A 19,551-nucleotide genomic window follows, 5' to 3' on the forward strand; every position below is an offset into this window, starting at 1 on the left:
CATGAGGGGCACAGGGGGAGGAATGGCTTTGACTTGGACCCCGGACACCCTCACTCGCCCTCCTGGTGCTGGGCCTGAGGGACACGGCATCTCTCTGAGCCAGCAGCACCTTCGCCCTTAGGCCCTGTCTGGTGTCTGCAGGCAGGAGGGCTCAGAGTAGGGGAGGGCGCTTGAGGCCCGGTGTCAGGACTCCGGGGCAGGGAGTGTAAGTCCAAAGGTCAGCGAGCAGACTTCGCTGGCTGCACAGCTTGGGAGACTGTGGCCTCTTGACAGGATACCCAGGATCCTCTGGGCCCCGTGCGGGTACCTGGAACTGTGACCCTTGTCTCCGAGCCCTCCCTAGAGCAACGGCATGCCCTCCCTCCCTCAGTGCAGGCTCTTGTCTCACAGACGCCTTTGGAGACCAGGCGAGGCCTGACAGAGCCCAGAAGCTCCCCATCGGCCTGGGCTCCCAGTTCTGGTCATTAGTCAGAGCAGGGTTTCCTACACCCCCATATCCATGTTGTCCCAGCTTTTAGAAAAACAAAGAAAACTAATTGCTGCTAATGACAGGGCTCCGAGAATTTGGCCAAGACTCCAGGCCAGAATGCACATCCCGCATTCCAAGGCTCTGCCCCAACCCGGGGCCTCTCCAGGGAGGGCTGCCAAGCCTCGCATGCCACGGTTGAGGTGGTTGGTGTTTGTTTAAAAAAAAAAAAAAATCAAAACCCTGAACTCAATCAGGCCCTGAGATTTTCTGTTCTTGCATGGATCTTTCCTCCTGGCTCCCCTCCAGCCTTCTGCTTCTCACAGCTGCATTTATTTTGCTCAAATGCTAGCCTGTAAATACAGAAGGGGTTAGAGGAGAGACCCGTGGCAGTCATCAGTTTTCATCTGGAGAAAAACTCAGTCTAAAAATGTTTTCCGTTCATGCCCAAGCTGCTTCACTCCCAATCCCCGTGGCCATCGGGCCTCTGGAGGGCAGCCGACTGGAGCCGTTCCGAGGGCTTTGGGATACCTGAGCGCCCCAGTCCCTGCCCGCCCCCGGCCCCCTGTCCCTCCACACCATCTAGGCAGTTGCAGGAACATGGCTTCCCCGTGGGGGTTGTGAGAGGGGTCGGGACTCGGAGGCACAGCTGCAGGTCCAAGAAGCAGCTGGTGGATGTGTCATGAGAGCGGCCGTCTTCCTCCCCTCACAGGGACTTTCTGAGTCCTCCATGACCAACTTGCTCATGGCACCGGCTGGGTATGGGCGCTGTGGCCTCCTCTCCAGCTTGTGTCCGTCCCCAGCTTTGGGGTGCCTGGCCCTCGGGAGGAACGCAGCATAGATTTCCTGAATGAATCACCGCCCTCACCCCACGCTGGGAAGGCTCGGCCTCGTTTCCACCCGTGGGGTTCTTAGCCCTGGGAGAGGGCTGGACAGACAACGTGTCCTTCCCCTGCTTCCAGGCGGCCGGCTACGCATATCTCCTCTCCTGAAACCCTCAAGCCAAGAGCTGCCCTCGGCCGTCAGCCCATGGCTTCGCTGTGGGGAGCCTCTCCAGTGGCTAAAAGAGCACCCACCCTTTCCTAGCGAGCATGTCCTCGGGGAAGGCTGGGCCCCATCCTCTGGGGAACCATCGTGCCTCCTTCCCAGATCAAGCCCACCTAGAGCTTTCTGTTCTTGAGGCTGGTGAACAAGCTCTCTTGAAGTGTCCCCTCCGTTCTCCGCACCCTCTCTCCCGCGTCCGGTGTGTGAGAGGCGCGGGGGTGGCAGGCCTGAGAGGACCGCCAAAGGCGCATCGGGCCCATGGGCCCCAGGAAGAGGCCGCTTGCACGCACCTCCCTCACCTGGCTGCAGACACACGGTGCCTGAGTGTTGCAGAAGTGATTTTTCTGTTAAGTTGCTGAAGCTGAAGAACGTGTGGTCCAAACCCTTCTCTTTCACTCCCAGAAGTTTGGGAGAGTGGCTGGTTTTCGGTTAGTTAAGAAAGCAGGCACTTATCAGCTGGACCTTGTGCTACCCGCTCTCCCCTTCCTGCAGCACCGTGTCTTTCTCAAGGGCCGGGTCCAGGTGCTGGGGGTGCAGAGGTGATCACGAAGGCAGACAGTAACAAGTAGACAAACCAGTACATATCATTGTGTGAGGGGAAGAGCAGGGTGCTGGGGAGAGAGGCACCGGGACGGTCAGGGAAGCCATTCTCGGGAGGTGACATATAAGCAGAGCCTTAGAGGCTGGGAAGGACCGGACATCTGAGGAAAGGGTCAAGGCGTGTGCTTTGTGGCAGGCCAGAAGGTGTGAGATCCTTAAAGCAAGAGAGAGCTGGCTTGTCGAGAGGACAGAGCTGGAGAATGCTGGGGAGGGAGGCGGGAGTCACGCAGGGCAGGCCTTGTAAGCCAGACTCCAGAACACAAAGCAGGCGACCGACACAAATCCAGTCCACCTGTTCCAGTGACCACCCTGCCTGCTGCGTGGGGTGGATCGCAGTGGGGATGGAGGAGGCAGCACGTGAGGATCTGAGGGAGATGACGGTGGCTCGGACGAAGGTGGCGGCAGTGGGATTGGAAGGAAGTGGGCAGACTCTCAAGAGACATGCCCATAAGGTGTGGTGGGGCCTGGAAACGGAGGCCCAACACCTGGGACGAGGCTCACCGGGGAGCAGTCCATTGAGCTGGGTCAAGAGAATGAGCTGCCCAGAGAGGAAGAGGCCTGCGTGGCCGAGAATACACGGGGATGGAAGGCCGAAGGTGCCAAGCAGCAGAAGGCCTTAGGGACAGCACTTCACGGAGTGTCCAGGGGACATCTTCTCCCAGTGAAGGCGGTGGAGGACAGGCCTAGGCAGCTCTGTCAGATGATTGGAGTTAATCTCTAGACAGGGCCGGGGGCCGCCTGGGGAGTCCCACTCTGGTTTTAACAGGCCTCTTGCCCTCTGCCCCCTTTCCCTGTGTGCAGAGATTGTGGACGGCAACGCAAAGATGACCCTGGGAATGATCTGGACCATCATCCTCAGGTTCGCCATCCAGGACATCTCTGTGGAAGGTGAGAGCCAAGGACCTGCTCACGGGCAAAGAACAGCCTTTCCTCCCCACCCTGGTTCCACCCGAGTTGGGGGGACTTAGTTAGGATTTCGGGCTTTTTGTCTTCATGGTTTGAGGCTCTTTCCTGTGTTCAGACATCACTCACATGCCCTGCCTGGGGGTGGTTAGTAGAGGTGCTGGCCCAGGCTGCAGGTGAAGGGTCCCCCCTGCAGCCGCCCATCTCAGTGGACCCTCACACCACCCTTGTCAAGTGGGCATGATTGGCCCCATTTTACAGTCAGGTAGCAAACTAGTGATAGAGTCAGGCCTGGCCTCGTTCTCCTGGGCGTCAGCACCTATGTTTCCACTCAACCTCCCACCCTCGGACCTTGGCCTCCATGGACCTGGGGTTGGTCCAGGCCACCACAGGATGAGAAAAGCCACAGGGCCAGCGTGCAGAGGGGGCTCCTGGTGACAGGCCACAGCAGTGACCAGACAGATGTGCTCCCTGCCCTTGTAGCACTCCCTGTGCGTTGAGGACAGTCAGAGCCGTCCACGGGGAGCGGAGGGACCTCCTGGGGCCCTCCCTCCCCGCCTCCTCGAAGCTGCGGCCAGATCTGGAGACCCTGGGTGGGCAGGCCCGGCGCTCATGCCCCTTGTTCAGAAGAGGCCAAGGCCCGCCTCAGGGGCTTGCTTGGCAGTGTGTCCTGCCAGCTAAAGGCACAGGCTTTGGGGTCAGAAACATGGCGCAGGTTCAGGCGCTCACCCTGGCCTGTCACTGCCACTTGTGGGGTGACCCCAGGCAGGTGACCGCTCCTCGGGGCCTGGTGTGCCGTTAGGATCAGCAGGCGCCCGCCCGCGTCTGGAAGGGGCACTGCTGCTGCTCTGTCCGAGGGCCTCTCCCCCAGGTTCTGTGTGACCCTCATGCCTGAGCCGCAAGTGCAGTCCCCCGGGCCTGGCTTCTGAGCGTTTCGTTTTGGGCCGGTGCTCACCATCCTCATGTGTTTTGCAGAGACCTCTGCCAAGGAAGGGCTCCTTCTCTGGTGCCAGAGAAAGACGGCCCCGTACAAGAACGTCAACGTGCAGAACTTCCACATCAGGTGAGCGCCGGCCGAAGCACCCCGGCCCACGTCGTTCCCACTCTGCTTCCCGGGACCTGACATGCTGTCCGCCCACCCTCTCTCTTTTCCTGTGGTGTTGTCATGGTCTGTGAGGTGCCAGCTCTCAGGAGCCCCTCCCCCTGCCACTGGCCCCCGTGAGCCCCTGGGAAGGTCCCTGCGTCCCCTGGGGGAGGCAGCAGTCACCTCGCCGTCCCAGGCTAAAGGCATTAAGGCCTGGCACTCTGGCAGGCCCTCTAGAATCTTCTTTTTCCCCAAGCAAGGTAACTCAGAAGCAACAACAAAGCTCTTCCTTTGTTTTGACCTCTCAAGAGGGACCTGCCGTCCTTTACGGTTGCTAGTGAATTTAGTGTTGGGGAAAATGTACTCTGTGTCCACTAGAGGAACAAGACTCGCCTGCACGAGCCTGTTCTTCCTCGGTTGAGAGCGGGAAATGAGTGTGTCCATGAGGTGAGTGTGGTCAGTGCCACACGAGATCTGGGAGCGTGGCATGGCCCGGGGGTTAGGAGTGCAGGCTTTGGGGGTGGCCCCGAGGTCAGATCTGGCGTGACTCTGTGACCTCACCTCTCTGAGCCTCTGGTGTTCTCCTGGGGTGGATGGACCAGGGAGAGGGCACACGCAGGAATGAAGAACGGGGCTTCATGGGATCCACAGAGGTCCTGCTGTGTCCTCAGGCTCCCTGGAGCCCTGGCACTGGACGTTGGGGACCATTGTGCTCTGCCATTAAGAGCATTTGGTCCCTCCCTTGAGCTCCTCTGCGTGTTTCCTTCCTTTTCCTGCCACCAGCTGGCGGTCCTCTGTGCATTTCTTTTTCTTTTTTTGGCTGCATTGGGTCTTAGTTGCCACACGTGGGATCTTTCCTTGTGGAGCGTGGGCTCAGTAGCTGTGGCCTGCAGGCTCAGTTGCTCTGAGGCATCTGGGATCTTAGTTCCCTGACCAGGGATCGAACCCGCGTCCCCTGCATTGGAAGGCGGATTCTTAACCACTGTGCCACCAGGGAAGTCCCTGTGCATTTCTTACTCGTTTATTTATTCAATCACTAAGTGTCTGTGGAGTGCCTACTCCATGCCAAGAGTGGGAATGCAGCAGCACCAAAATAAAGTCCCCACCCTTGGAAGGTAACACCGCAGCAGGGGAACCAGTAGTTCACAAAGGCGTGAAGAAACCAACAACGTAATTTCAGGTAGTGAGAGGAGTCATAGAAAGACGACAAGGTAGGATAAGGTGATAGAAAGTAACGGGAAGAGTACCACAGTCGGGGGCGGGGGGGGGGTCTTTCTAAGGAGGTGTCATTAACCTTGACCCATGAAAGAGCCAGTGTGACCAGTATGGGCTGTGACCAGCTATCACTTTCCTCTGAACAGAGCCCCTCATGCCAAGCCACATCCCGGCATTTAGCCAGCTCACGGGTCAGGTCAGCCAAGGTGCAGAGGGCCTGCGGTGGCCTGCAGTGGCCTGCACAGCTCAGTGGGGCCTCGCAGGGACAGCGCTCAGCAGGTCACAGCCACCCTGGGAACGAGCAGTCAAAGCACTTGTCATTTGTCAGGTATCGGCCAAAGCCTCATGTATTTACTCCTTTCATCCTCACAACAGCCCAGTGAAGTGTAGGTACTGTATTAACCCCATTTTACAGATGTGGCAACTGAGGTAGCAGGAGATTATGGGACTTGCCCAAGGTCACACTGACAGTGAGTGGAAGGGCTGGGATTTCCCTCAGATGGTCTGGCTCCGGCAGCCAGGTTCACGGCCAGCCGGCCACGCCGTCTGCCTGCAGTGCCAGGCACACGCTCTAAACCACCTCACTGAGTGGGAGTTAACCATTCCTGTGGGTGCCCACAGCCTGCAGCCCTCCCATGACGGTGGGGGCTCTACTCATAACCTTGGCCTTTCCATCCCCAGCTGGAAGGACGGTCTTGCCTTCAATGCCCTGATCCACCGGCACAGACCAGAGCTGATTGAGTACGACAAGCTGAGAAAGGTATGCGTCTCCTGCTCCCCTCAGTGACCCACAGACACCCCGAGTCTGACCCTGACTCCGGGCCACCGCCCCCAAGCCCATCTGTTGCTGGCGTCCAAAGCTGGACTCTGTGCTCAGATGGGCAGACTGGGAGGGCCTTGTGCCAGCTGTCAGCAGACCCCAGGCTCGGTGGCTGATTCTCGCCTCCTTTGCTCCCCCTGGGGACTGCCCTTCTCCCTCCTTGGGCATCGCAGCTACCTGGGGTTACTGTAGCGCCTGGCCGGCCACGCCTTATAGTCGCCCTTCCTTAACCCTCTAGATTCTGGAAGCATTTGGGGAGGGGTAAAGAATTCTAAACCATCACCGCCGGCAGCCCTGTCCCGTGCGGGGTCCTGTTCTATTTCGCCTGTACAGAGCGTGTAAGACCCAGGCTCTGCCCTCTAGGAGCTGCCAGCCTCGTGGGGAAGGCAGGACAGTTGCATCCAGAGCAAACCAGCCACACAGGGCCCTGTGCATGTGCTGAGGCTGCATGGGGTTGGAGGGGGGATGGGGCCGGACAAATGCTCCAGAGGAAGGAAGGCACACCTGAGCTGGCCCGGCGGGGGCAGGGCCTCTGGGGAGGAGGCAGCCGAGGGCCAGAGAGCGGGCATCCCAGGTAGGGGAGGAACAGGCCTGCACTTAGCCCGTTCAAGCCGCAGTGAGTAATCGTATTGGGCTCTAGCTGGAAAGGCTAGGTGAAAGCACGTGAGGGAGGGTCAGGGTGAAGTGCCTTTCATCCTGTAAGCAGCGGGGCAGTCAGAGTAGGGAGGTTAGAACGTGGATGCTCTCCGTTCCCTCCCTACCCCACCCCCCACGTCCAGTGCTCTCTCAGGTCTGGACCACAGTGTCTGGTTTCAGGGCAGGGGTCTTCATCTGGGGTCTGGGGATGGATGGGAATTCTGAGAAAAGAGCACGCCCTCATTGTCTCTGGAGAAAGGGTCCACAGTTTGCCCCACAAAGATTTCCAGAGGCATTCCTTTGGGTAGGCATTGACTTTACCCGGGTGTCCCCCCTCCCCCCACCGCTCCCTGCAGCAGCACAGGTGGCCGAGATCTGCCCGAAGGACGCTTTCCAGTCCTAGCCCTTCCCGAGACCCTCCCTTCCGGGCGAGCCCTTGTTCCTTCCGCTGTGCCTCCCGCCCCCGACCAAGCTTCTCCTCCTTCCCTCACCTCCCTCCCCCAGGACGACCCCGTCACCAACCTGAACAATGCCTTCGAAGTGGCTGAGAAATACCTAGACATCCCCAAGATGTTGGATGCAGAGGGTAAGTACATCCCTTTTGTTCAGTCAGCACCCTGTTTGGTGGGCATGTCTTGCGGTAACCTCAGGGAGCTGGCGGAGCCAGCCAGAGCGCCTGAATGAATCAGCGTCAACTGGGGACAGTGGCGTCACCCAGGGAGCCAGAGCAGGCGCAGCCTGAGCAGCCAGGGATGGAGATGGTGGGGAAGAGGTCCTTGAAGAGGAGCAGCTTTCAGGGGCTGCCTCTCGGGCTGGGCCCAGGTGCCCTGCCAAAGCCCTTCCTGACTGATCCCACCCCTCCCTCCGGAGGGGCGAGGGAGGTCGCCAGCAGCGTTGACTCCTGCAAATAACCAAGGCCTCTGCCTTCCCTGCCTGCTGCAGCCTCGGAGCCTGGAGCCCACCAAAGTGGAGTGTTTTTTCCTTTTCCGGCTTTGCTCCTTTTCCCAGCCATGTACCACCCCCAGCCAGGACCCATGCATCTGGCCTCTGGTGGCCTTTGGGGTTGACCGTCTAGCAGCCCCTTGAGGCCATTCTCAGAGAGAGGAAGTGGCCTCGTTTTAATCCATTTCCCACAGGCTTGGCCTTTCCAGCGACCCTGGGGGATGGAGGGGCCAAGGGTGTGGCCAAGCCAAGCCCACTGGAGTCGCCAAGGGCCGTGGAATCAGCTCTGAGGGTCCTTCTCCCAGGATGGCTGTGGCCTTGGGAGCCTATGGATCCAGTGGGTGACCGCCCCCGCCCCACCCGCCCCTGCTTGGGCGGTTTAACCCTTGTTGTTCACTTGCAGACATCGTGAACACGGCCCGGCCCGACGAGAAGGCCATAATGACCTATGTGTCCAGCTTCTACCATGCCTTTTCGGGAGCGCAGAAGGTACCGGGCAGGGCCAGGCAGGCCCACCTCGCTGCCACTGCCCAATGCCGCTGCTGCCTCTCGCCTCCCGTGCTCACCTCATTTCTCTTGCAGACGGCAGCGGCCTGTCTCTGACTGGAAGCCACCCCCTGACTCCTTGGCACCTCCGCCCATTTAGTCTTTGCCCACACTGTCTATCGAGGGCCTGACCTGTGCCAGGCTGTGTTCCAGGCACTGAGGATACAGTCAGTGACTGAGTCAGGCACGGTCCCTGCTCTCATGGAGCTTACATTCTAGTGGGCAAGGCAGACAACAGGCATGTCCACAGATAGAGTAATTTCATGTGATAAGTGCAGTCGAGAGCATGGGACAGGATGGTGGGACGGGGAAGCATGGGGGCTGCTTCGCTGGGGCTGTCAGGGGAGGCGAGATGAGCAGGAGCTGCCCGGTGAAGAGCTGCAGGAAAAGTGTTCCAGGTAGAGGGGGGAGCAAGTGCAAAGGCCCTGAGGTGTAAATAAGCGTGGCTTATTCAAGGAATGGCTGGAGAAGAGTAGGAGAGGGGAGGAAAATGAGGTCGGAGAACGTGACAGGGCCAGGCCATGTAGGACCATTGTAGTCTGGGATCTGGAGTTTGGGTTTTATTCTGGGGGCTCAGGAGACCATTAGGGGTTTATGCTAAGGTGGTAGGTGGTCACACCGGACATGATCTTCCTTATGTTTCCAGGAAGATCAAATAACACCTGATCCTTCCAGCCCCAGACAAGGCTTCCTAGCTAGTGTTTCACAAACTCAGGCCTGGTTCAAAAAGGAATCCATCTTATTCGGACCCTCCCCCTTCCCCTCTACAAAACCTCGGCAAGACATGCCCACCCAGGCCGGAGCCAGGGTCTGGCTTCCAGTCCCGAGCAAGCGCTATTCCTCCCGCATGAGCCTCGGGCCTCGGCCGCCCTTCCTGCATCTTTCACTCTCTCCTGCCTCTCTCTCTCTTTCTCTCTCTCTGCGCAGATATTGTAGGCACTCTGAGGCCAGATGAGAAAGCCATCATGACTTACGTGTCCTGCTTCTACCACGCTTTCTCGGGGGCTCAAAAGGTGAGCTGGGGCGGGAGCACCCTCACTGCTGTGGCTGGAGACTCGCCCTCGCCACCCCTCCGCCCCCACGTCCCCCTGCCCGGGCTGCGGCCTGAGGACCGACCCAGTCTGGCAGGTTCTTGTGACTGTGGGCCTCCATTGCCACCCTGAGCTGGTGCTGGCCCAGTGTCGAGACGCCGCAGGTAGTCTCTCTGTGAATACAGCCCACACTGTGAGATGGGTGGTGGCATCCCGGTTTCTCAGACAAGGCAGTTGAATCCCAGCATCACCTTAGATGGCAGAGCGCAGATTGGGCCTGTGCTCCTCTGCTCGGCCGCCCCGCCCTTTCCGTGATCCGTGCCGGCCACCTGCCTGCTGCACTGGCTGTGCCTTCGCCCGGAGCATTGGCTTTCCTGCCCTGCTCTGCAGCTCCGTCCCCTTCCCAAGGCCCCAGGAAAGGCTCTGAGCCTGCTCCTGCTGACCCAGATCGCCAGGCCGCCGTCCCCAGCAGCCCCGCGGACACAGGTAGGGCCGTCAGAGGTGTCTGCTCCCGGTGGCGGCCCTCCCCGAGCCTGGCTGACCTCATGTGTCCCCCGCTACGCCTGTCAGGAGCCCTCTGCTTCCACGGGACGGTGCCCAGCTGCCCCCACGTGGAGGCCTGGCCGGCTCTGTCCCCTCCACTTGCCTCCTGGGTGTCTGGTCTTGGCCAGCGGTGTATTCCCAGCAGCTTGATCTTGTGTCACAGCTGGCAGTTGGGCAGGGAGGAGAACAAGAAGAAATGAGCTCTCACTGAGCACTTACTGCATGCTAGGGACTCCTCCCAGGACTCCACGTGCACAGGCTCTGCGAGTGCCCTGCACACCCCCGGGAGGGGTGGGTGCCGTCATCCCCACTTACAAGAGGAGGACCCTGAAGTCACGGGGCGGGGACTTTGCTGCCTCCTTCAGAGCCTCAAGGCCAGTGGGGGCCTTCCCACGGGCCGTCTGCTCGGGCCGCCTCTCAGCAGTGTGACCTCGGATAAGTCCCTTCCCCTCCGTTCTCCCACGTGGAAAACGCGGAGCGGGCTAGTGCCCGTCTCAGGGCTGTCCTGAGGGTGAAGCGAGCTCATGCGGGTGAAGGGCTCAGGACGGTGCCTGGCCCCTTAAGCGCCCCGCCCGCGGCCCGCCGTGTCACCTCCCCGGCAGGTGGTCGGAGCTCGTGTTTGGAGTGTTCTGTGGCGGGGCACAGGCAGGGAGAGTGGAGGGGACCCCTCACCCTAGCGGGAAGGCAGGGTGGGGGTGGGCGGTGATAGGAGATCCCTCGCCACAAACCCCAACTAACAGCACGTTTGTGTTGGCCTCACCCCTCCGCGGGCCCCAAGCCAGCCTCGCTGCCCACCGCACTGCCCTCGAGGGAGTATCTTCTCTCTGCCCAAACTGCCCCCTCGTGCTTAGAGCTGAGCTCTGGTGCGGGGGACCGGAGGCCTTGAGGCATCTGTGGGAGGGGATACTGGCAGGAAAGCCCAGGTCAGAGCATTTGGGAGTCTTTGAGGCAGCTGGGCCCCTCTCGTGAGGGAGGAAATAAAAGCCAGCCTATTGGGAGCTGCCCGTCACCAAGGGACGTGCAGGATCCAGGCCTCTCCAGCTACGAGCCCAGCTTCCCCCAGCCCGTGTTTACTTCCCAGGACATCCTTGTAATGCTTTTATTACTGTGGCTGTCTTTTCCCCAGAGGTTCAATCCAGTCTCTTAAAAGAGTGCTCTCTGGGTTTTGTTTTGTTTCATGAATGCAAGGGCAACCCTAGCCCTAGCACCAAGTTTGCCCGTTCTCTCCTGATAGTTTATTTCTAGTCACTAAAGCATTTGCTCCTTGTTCTTTGCTCACTCATTCATTCATCAACTCTTGAGTACCTCAAACACGCCAAGCCCCGAGCTGGGTGCCGGGAATTCAGCGGTGAACCAAAATACTTCTGACCAGCAGCCCGCACCTTCGCGGGCCTGCACAGCACGGTGGAGCTGAGCTTGGGGTGCCGGCTCTCTCTCCAGATTTGGGGTCAGGGACTCACCTCCGCGACTCCCCCACAAGCTGCGATCTTGGCTCTGCTTCCTGCACTCACTAGGGGCTGGGTGTTCATTGGCCGAGGCCCTTGTGAGCCTCACCTCTGAGGAGCACTGCCTGTGGCCGTTGGCCTGTGTCCTGCAGCATGAAGCAGGGTGTGTGTGTATGTGTGTGTGTGTGTGTGTGTGTGTGTGTGTGTGTGTGTGTACACACCACCCTCAGCTGGTCCCCCACTCACCTCCCCACCTGTCCCGGAAGCAGCGTGTGGAAGGGGGAGGCTGGGCGTCAGTGCCTGCAGCTAGCCAGGTCTGGAGCCATCCCCAAGCCTCTCTGTTTTCCTTCCCCACCACTCTGTAGACCCTCCTCACTATTTCTGTTCCTGTTCTGTTGCCGTTTCAACTCTTCTTCTTGGACCCTTTCTGTGCTTCCTGAAAGGTACCTGGTCTCTGTGTGGCATCCCTCACCCTCCTTTTCCTGTCCTTGCATTTTCCCCCCAGCAGGACAAAGCAGGACATTGTCCTGTAGTTCTGGGCAGAGACTAGTCACTGTCTGCACCGCCCCCTACTCTCCGAAGCCCTGGCTCCCCTCCGCCCCGTGGATCGTGACTTCCGCCCTCTGAGCCGTCAGCAGCCTCCTCGAGGGGAGGATTAGGAGGGGGCAAGGCGTGCTCTGCCTGCGCACTGACCACCAGACTTCTCTGGGGGGCGCCAGCACCCCTCCCTCTGCCCGCCGCCACAGCTCTCTGGCGCTCGGCCTCCCCGCAGTCTCCCTTCCCAGCCAAGGGGAGGGTCCTTGGCCTAACGGAGGACCCTACCCAGCCTCACCCAACCCTCCTCTTGGAGGGCCTGTGAGTCCCATTTCCCCCACAGTGGGTGGGCGTACGGCTCCCTGGTCCCCTTCAGCACCTCCACGGTCCAAGTCGAGAGAGCCCCCAGGCCCAGCTCCCCTGGCGGGGGCCTCAGCAGTAAGCTCTGGGGACCCCGGAAAGGCCTGTCGGGACACAGCCACTCAGGGCCCCATCTTGCTGAAGCTGTGCTTCCTCTCCTTCCCTCCTCGGGGACTTCTGTGTGGGCCGTGGATGAGCCAGCTTTCAGGGGACGTGCCTGTCAGGAGGGAGGGTCAGCAGCCCCCAGGCAGCCCTGACTGCGTGTGCTTTCCCCTCCCCTGCCCCAGGCTGAGACTGCCGCCAACCGGATTTGCAAGGTGCTGGCTGTCAACCAGGAGAATGAACACCTGATGGAAGATTATGAGAGGCTGGCCAGCGATGTGAGTGTGTCACTCCCCCCCTGCCCTGGTGGCTCCGCCAGAGCTGAAAGATCAGGTCACCTCTTGTTACTCTCTGCCAAAGGTCATGTGACATCTGCAGAGGGGAGAGCAGGGATGGCAGCGAGACTTTCTAGAGAAGGTCGTAAGGTTATATAGGCTGTGGAGTTTGACCAAGCCAGTATGTGACCTTGCGGGTTGATTTTAAAAGGCTAAGGGGTCAGACTGCTGTGTCACTGTGCTGGCTGGCTCCTGGGGTCTCGAGCTTGGGTTTCTACAGAGGTACTCAAGGACAGAGTTTTCTGAACACCTGGCTGCATTAGAATCAGCTGGGGAGCTTTTTAAAAATTCCTGTTCCCATGCCCCACCCGTGGAGAGACTTGATTCCATAGGATGGAGAGAGACCCGAGAGCTGATACGGTGACAGGACAGCAGTTTGTCACGGCAGGCCCCCGTGCAAGCACTTCACGAACAGGATCTACCATCTCCACAACAGCCCTGTTAGGAGGGAACTCCTATTACCCCCTTTTCCAAGTGAGGAAACAGGCCCAGAGAGGGTCAGGCACAAACCCACCATCATGCGGCTGGTGGGACGGAGGTTCAAACCCAGGCAGCCCTGCTCCAGAACCTGAACCCGGCCCGTCAGTTGGGAATGTGGGTGTTTAGTACATCTCTTCTAGATTCTCCCCTTCATTTTTAAAATTTCCATATTAAAAAAATAAAAACATCTAAGCTCCCCAAGAGGAGTAGTTTGACTGCTCTTCTAGACCAGTGGTTCCCAGACTTTGAGATTTCACAGACCAGGAAAATTTAGGAAAGTATTTGCCAGCCAACCTAGAGTGGTGAACTTTTTATTTTGCCAAGTTAAGGATATTTTTAAAAGAAAAAGCTACCGTCTGTTCCCACCATCATTTCTAACACCTAGGAAAGGTTAAGACGTTACATCTTAGAATCCCAGCCCTTCCCAAGAGAGGGCAGTTGGCATCATGCACCAAGATGTCAACACACGGAGACCTTTGTCCTTGGTTTTCTCATCCTGCCAGAGGTTGGCATTTGGGAACCGCTTCCCCGGGCCTATCTATGCTGGACAATAATCGATTTTCCTCTCCTAGGATTGTTCTAGAATGTCCAGTTTGTTTGCTTGTTTGTACCCTGGTCTCACTCCATCAAAGACATGAGTGGCTCATACAGGTCACTTTCTTTTTCAGTTGTACTTTCTAATTTTCTATGTCCCAGGCCCCGCGCATGGCACTGACCACCCCAGAGTGAGCCAGGCGTGCAGCCAGCCCTGCCCTTGAGGCGCTTACCGTCAGTGGCCAGGACGCAGTGAGGCTCTCAGCGTGGAGCTCCGTGCAGACGGCGACAGCGGGCTCTCATGGGGGCGCGATGGGGGCGGCCACCCAGGAGGGGCGTCTGAATTGAGGCTGCCCCACTTAGATGAGGGGAGGAAGACCAAGAGCAAAGGCAGGAGCAGGAAGTAGCCAGAGAACAGCCCCGTGGTTCAGAGGGGGCACGTGTTCCCAGAATTCCTGGTCGTGGGATTCCCATCGGGAATCATGGAGAAGTCGAGCTGGGGAGCAGGGGTGATTCCCCAAGGTGGGGCCCTCGGACATCCAGGTCCCATGTGCCCATGAGCCGGGGGCGGCCCTGTCTGTGCTCGGAGGGGCCCCTGCGAAGGCCACCACAGCTTCCTGTGGGCCCACAGCTCCTGGAGTGGATCCGGCGCACCATCCCCTGGCTGGAGGACCGCGTGCCCCAGAAGACCATCCAGGAGATGCAGCAGAAGCTGGAGGACTTCCGCGACTACCGGCGCGTCCATAAGCCGCCCAAGGTGCAGGAGAAGTGCCAGCTGGAGATCAACTTCAACACGCTGCAGACCAAGCTGCGCCTCAGCAACCGGCCCGCCTTCATGCCCTCCGAGGGCAAGATGGTCTCGGTGAGTGCCGGAGGGCTGAGGGTGGGCCAGGGCCCAGGAGGTGTGCGGAGCTGCAGATTCCCTGTGAGGGGCGAGGGGCAGCTCCTCACCACCCACAGGCTTATCTCCCCAGCGTGGTCTTTCTTAACTAGGATGCACAGCTTTCGGGGTGCAGAGTGTGGTGGGGCATGCACTGGACACTTTACTGTGTTCCTTCTCCCCCCATCACGCCGCAGAGTTTTACACCCATCCCCAAACCACACCATAGTTTGTGTGGAATTGTTTGAATTTGGACCCTCATTTGGCTGTGACTCCAGGACCTCCAGTGCTTGAGGCCCCTTCTCAGGGGAGGGACAGTATTCACTGGACAGTCACCTTCTGACTCCCAATGCCCCGTATGGCATTCGTTCATTTTCACTCATTCATTTACTCCAGAAGTGTTGACCGCACCTGCCATGTGCTGGGCCCTGTCCAGGCACGCAGGTACAGCGAAGCCGGGGAGAGGTGTGACCCCGGCCCATGTCTGCTGCCTTCCCGTCATCGTTCAGGGAGGCATTGCCCTGCTGGGTGCCCCAGCTCCCCGTGGTAGCCCTGCCCTCTCCTGCCCCCACAGGACATCAACAACGGCTGGCAGCACCTGGAGCAGGCCGAGAAGGGCTACGAGGAGTGGCTGCTGAATGAGATCCGCAGGTTGGAGCGGCTCGACCACCTGGCAGAGAAGTTCCGGCAGAAGGCCTCCATCCACGAGGCCTGGACCGACGGTATGACCCTCCCAGCTCCCTCCCTCCTTTCTTGTCTGTCGGAGACACACACACGTGTACGCACACACAGACACACACACACACACAGAGCCCCTCCTGCCTGCATAGCGTCTGTTTGTCAGGCCCCCTTTCCTGCTGCCTGGGAACATGCATGTCACAAATGCCGCTTTGGGTTCATCCAGCCCCAGGCAGCAAGGAACGGTTTGGGGCCAGGTCCGCCCAATCTGCCCTGGCCTCAGAGATTACTTACAGGTGGACTCCTTCCTGGGTCACTGGACCCTGTGCCAGCTGCACAGGGACGTGGCCCCTGTCCCTGCCACTCTGCCACGTCTCCCCTGAGTGTGGCGCCCCTCCGGGCCAGGGTGGGCGTGGGGGTATGCTCTCCCCTCTCTGGCAGCCTGGGTTCACACAGCCTGCCTTCCGTGCCCTGCACCCTTTGAGACTGTGGACTTCACACTGAAGAGCCAGTGCTGGCTGGTCTGTGATCCTGAGCACGGTCCTTAGGGCGGGCCAGGGAGCCGCCTCCTGGCCCCGCTGCCCGACTTGCACCTGCTGCTCGCTGACCACCAGCCACACACCCTTCGGTGTGGCCCGCCGTGGGAGCTCTTTCTCACCTCTGCCCTGTCCCGGTGCCTCCCCTGAGGGCCCTCTCCCACAAGGGCAGCAGTGACTCCGGTTTCTCGGCAGCTCTGCAGCTGCCTGTTCCCTTGGCTCGGGATGTGGAATTCCATCACGTCCCTGGCCCTCATTCGGGACCCACACCACGGCTGAGATTCCGGATCCCAGGGGCCCAAAAGCTTTCAGGAAACGGCCAGCGCCTGGGAAAGCCGAGCGCCTTCCACTGGACTCCCACCCTCCCACTTCTGGCTGCCTCCTGCCCTCCCTGCCCTGGCCCTCCTGCCACCACTGCCCAGCTGGTCTCACAGTTCCTTGCATTGCTCAGTATGGTTTTTCATCCCTCCCAGCCTCCCAGGTCCCTGTGAGATCCTCACTGAGCCCCTGGGGGCTCCTCTGGCCCCACCCACCCAGCTATTTGGCAGGCAGCCCCAACCCTGGTCAGTTGCTGAGACCCACCCAGAGGCACCCATACGGAGCCTGCCCCACCCTTGCCGGCATGCGGACACGCAACTCTGCAGGATCCGCAGACCTGGGCCTGTGTCACCTGTGTCCCTAGCTGCAGCCCTGCTAATGCCCTCCTCACATTAGCTTAGGCCGCTGCTCTCCAACGGCAGCTTCCCGATCCAGAGCAATACCCTGATCCCTCCTCTGCCAGGGAAGGAATGCAGAGGAGGAGAAGCCAGAAGGCGAGGCGAGGAAAAGGTCGCCTGGGCCAGGGATGCAGGCACCTCCCTCTGCCTCACAGAAATGGCGCCCGTGGGTTCTGCCCCCCAGACCTGAGGGAGGGGGTGTTGGCATTTAGTTTATTCGTTTGTTCTTCATTCATTCAACAAACACCTCTTGAGCCTCTTCGCTGTGCTCAGCAATTTCCAGGTAGGTGAGGTCCCTGCCCAGGGAACTGCAGATTTTGACATCTCTCTTGTCCAACGGCCCTTGGACGTGTAAGTGGATTTATCAGCACCCGTGTCCCACGCTTGGGCTGAGCTGTCTCCTGTCATTATCCACGGGTTGTAGCTCCATCATCCTCTCTTAGGCTCTGAGTGTCGTCCCTGGGGATTTCCCTTCTGGGGGCCTCTTATCAGCCCTTCAGCCTCTCTCCTGGGGCTCCAAGAGGCCCTGAGAAGATGGTCTCCTGAGGCCGAGGGGTGTGGGTGTGACGGCCCACCGGAGCTCCTTCCCTGGGAACCACTCTGGCCGGCTTTCACCCGAAGGCATTTAGGAGAAGTTGGCCCAGTCTTCAGCCAGGGCCCAACTGGTTCAGTGGCCTCCACACGCCCCTGCCCCACCCCTACCTCCCCACAGGCACTTTGGCATCTGGCCCTGCCCGTTGCATTAGCCCGGAGTCCCCCGGCAGGCCTGTCCACTCTCATTCCCAAGACCTGAAGCCTCTGTCCTCTGAACCACCCAATTATGCAAAACAGGAGGACAGACCGGCCTCCCGACCCCTCTACACCCCTGTGGGGGGTTGGGGGGCAGAGGGCGGGTTGAGCCACCATCACTCTGTGCCCCCTCACCATCCCTACAGCCTGCAGGAGTGAGCGCCCATGTGGATGCTTCTCACAGGGTCTTAGATTGGGGAAAAAGCAAAAATGAGCCCCCATCCCCCCCTCGGCCTGGCTGCCCCTTGGCCTGGATCCCAGGCAGCCGTGGCCGTGGCCCCCTCCTCCCGATTCTTCCCAGCACACCCCTGGCAGCTCCCTTGCTGAAACTCTGCTGAGGCAGAAAAGTGGTAACCTACTATTTCTGGTTCCCACCCTTGGGAGAAGGCAATTTGGAGAAGGGAATTGCAAGCTTGCCTTTGTGGTTGAGCCTGCTGCCTGGGGGCTGGAGTGGCAGGGCCAGTGCAGTCAGTGTCCCAGGCTGCCACCTCCTGTCCGCCAGTGCCGGACCCTGTCCACGGGGCGGCTGAGGTGCAGACGGGACTGGCTGGTACTCGGCCTTCTCAGCGTCACCTCACTGAGGTTTTACCCTCGGGCTGGCACTGGCCGCATTTACAGAGGAAGAGCAGGTGGGGAGGAGCTGTCTGCCATCCCCTGCTCTAGGCAGGCAGCTGTTGGTTGGATTTTTTGGTGCCAGCTGAGGAGGGGGTCTCTGAGCTGTCGCTCCAGGGGTAGCCTGAGGTAGCTTTAGGGGTTGCCTGAGGTAGCTTTAGGGGTTGGGGGTCCCAGCCACCTTTCCCGGCCAGCGTTTCCCCCTTGGTTCTTTGCAGTACCCTTAACTGTACTTGCAGGGCTCACTTGAGCTTCTGTCCTGGGGTGTATAATTAGCCAGGCTCCAGGACTAATAGCAGTGTTCCTCCCTTCCTTCAAAGGGCCTGACAATGGGCCCTGCCTCGCTGCACATGGAAAGCCCTTAGGATAGTGTGGAGCAACAGATGTGTGATAGGACTCCCACCCCGAGGGGGCCTGGCGCCCAAGTGCCAGGGGTCAGGCTCCTGGAAGAGCCCTGACTCAGACTTCCCCTTCCCCCCACTGCTGAGGCACGGCTGCAACGCCAGCCTCTTCTCCAGATCACAGCGGTCCGCAGATGGGTGTCCACATTTCCAGCCCTGGTAGCACAATCCAAATTCTTACCGTCTACCAATAAAGGATACTAAGTTTAGAACCCACAGCTTGAATTGGGATATGTCTCAAGCCCACCAGCCCCACAGTGTCTCCCAGCTCCATCCAGGATCTAGTTGGGCGTAGAGGTTCCTGCAAAGGGCAAGGAAAAAGGTTCTGGAAGTTTCTAGCTTTCATGGCACCATCCTCGGCAAGGCAGGGCGTGGGGTCCACACCCAGTCTCCCTCCCTCTGGTTGGACATCGCTCTGGCTGGACGTCCCTCTGGCACTGTTGACGAAGCACCCCCTGCCCTCCACCCCACCCCAGGGAAGGAGGCCATGCTGAAGCACCGGGACTATGAGACGGCCACCCTGTCGGACATCAAAGCCCTCATCCGCAAGCACGAGGCCTTCGAGAGCGACCTGGCCGCACACCAGGACCGCGTGGAGCAGATCGCCGCTATCGCCCAGGAGCTCAAGTACGTGTGGGCTCGTGGTCCCCCGTCACCTGCTTCCCCTCCAGCACCCAGTCCAGAGCAGCGGTGGGGCAGTGGTGGAATGGGGTCCCCCAGCCCTTTCCACCCTCTCACCCTCCTTTCAGATGCCAGGGAAGAGCCTTACAGGATGATGCCTTTTGCCCACCTTGTCTTTACCCCAGATGAGAAACAGTGGGATCTAGATTCTCCAGCAGAAGGGAGGTCTCTGACCCCTTGTCCTGATTCCTCAGGCTGTTGGGGTCCCTGGGGCTCCCCCTCCTCTGCCTGCCACACCAAGGAGACCCCCTGGCCCCCTGATGTGGTGGGCGGCCTAGCCCCCACCGCTCCCACCCGCTGCTCCCTGAGGGAATCTGGCTGCACAGAGAGCCCATTGTTCTGCCCGGCCCCTTCCCTCTCCTGCTCAGAATACACTTATTGTAAGAGCTTCCAGGCAGTCGGTGCTCTGCCCTCCCTTCCCCACCCCAGTCAGATAAACTTGTGCACACAATTAGTACACTGAGCCTCCAGAGCCAGTGAAAGGGGGCCTTATTCCACCAGCGCAGCGGCCAGCAGCAAGCAGGGCCCAGGGAGTGGGAGGCCCAGGCCATTACTTCATGGAAAATCCACAGGCCCTGGAGGGCGGCAGGGCTCCCAAAATAGCCGTCTGCTCAAAAATAGGATCCTTGGTTGGATCT

General features: G+C 59.7%; 1 protein-coding gene across 7 annotated transcripts in view; it reads left to right on the forward strand.

Annotated features, from left to right (window-relative positions):
• The window catches only part of ACTN4 (actinin alpha 4), a 72,539-nt gene that overhangs the window by 44,978 nt on the left and 8,010 nt on the right, over positions 1 to 19,551 (forward strand). For 4 of the 7 annotated variants that reach the window (XM_082367491.1, XM_082367497.1, XM_082367495.1 and 1 more), the window contains 9 exons: positions 2,912 to 2,998; positions 3,989 to 4,076; positions 5,994 to 6,072; positions 7,273 to 7,354; positions 9,184 to 9,269; positions 12,457 to 12,549; positions 14,252 to 14,482; positions 15,075 to 15,222; positions 18,709 to 18,859. In XM_082367491.1, coding sequence (XP_082223617.1) covers positions 2,912 to 2,998; positions 3,989 to 4,076; positions 5,994 to 6,072; positions 7,273 to 7,354; positions 9,184 to 9,269; positions 12,457 to 12,549; positions 14,252 to 14,482; positions 15,075 to 15,222; positions 18,709 to 18,859 — 1,045 coding nt within the window. Of the gene's footprint in view, positions 1 to 2,911; positions 2,999 to 3,988; positions 4,077 to 5,993; positions 6,073 to 7,272; positions 7,355 to 8,113; positions 8,200 to 9,183; positions 9,270 to 12,456; positions 12,550 to 14,251; positions 14,483 to 15,074; positions 15,223 to 18,708; positions 18,860 to 19,551 lie in introns of all 7 variants that reach the window. The other 3 variants (XM_082367496.1, XM_082367494.1, XM_082367492.1) reach the window with 1 other exon arrangement.

This window comes from Balaenoptera borealis (assembly GCF_965194805.1).
Source record: "Balaenoptera borealis genome assembly, chromosome: 19".
Lineage (NCBI taxonomy): Eukaryota > Metazoa > Chordata > Mammalia > Artiodactyla > Balaenopteridae > Balaenoptera > Balaenoptera borealis.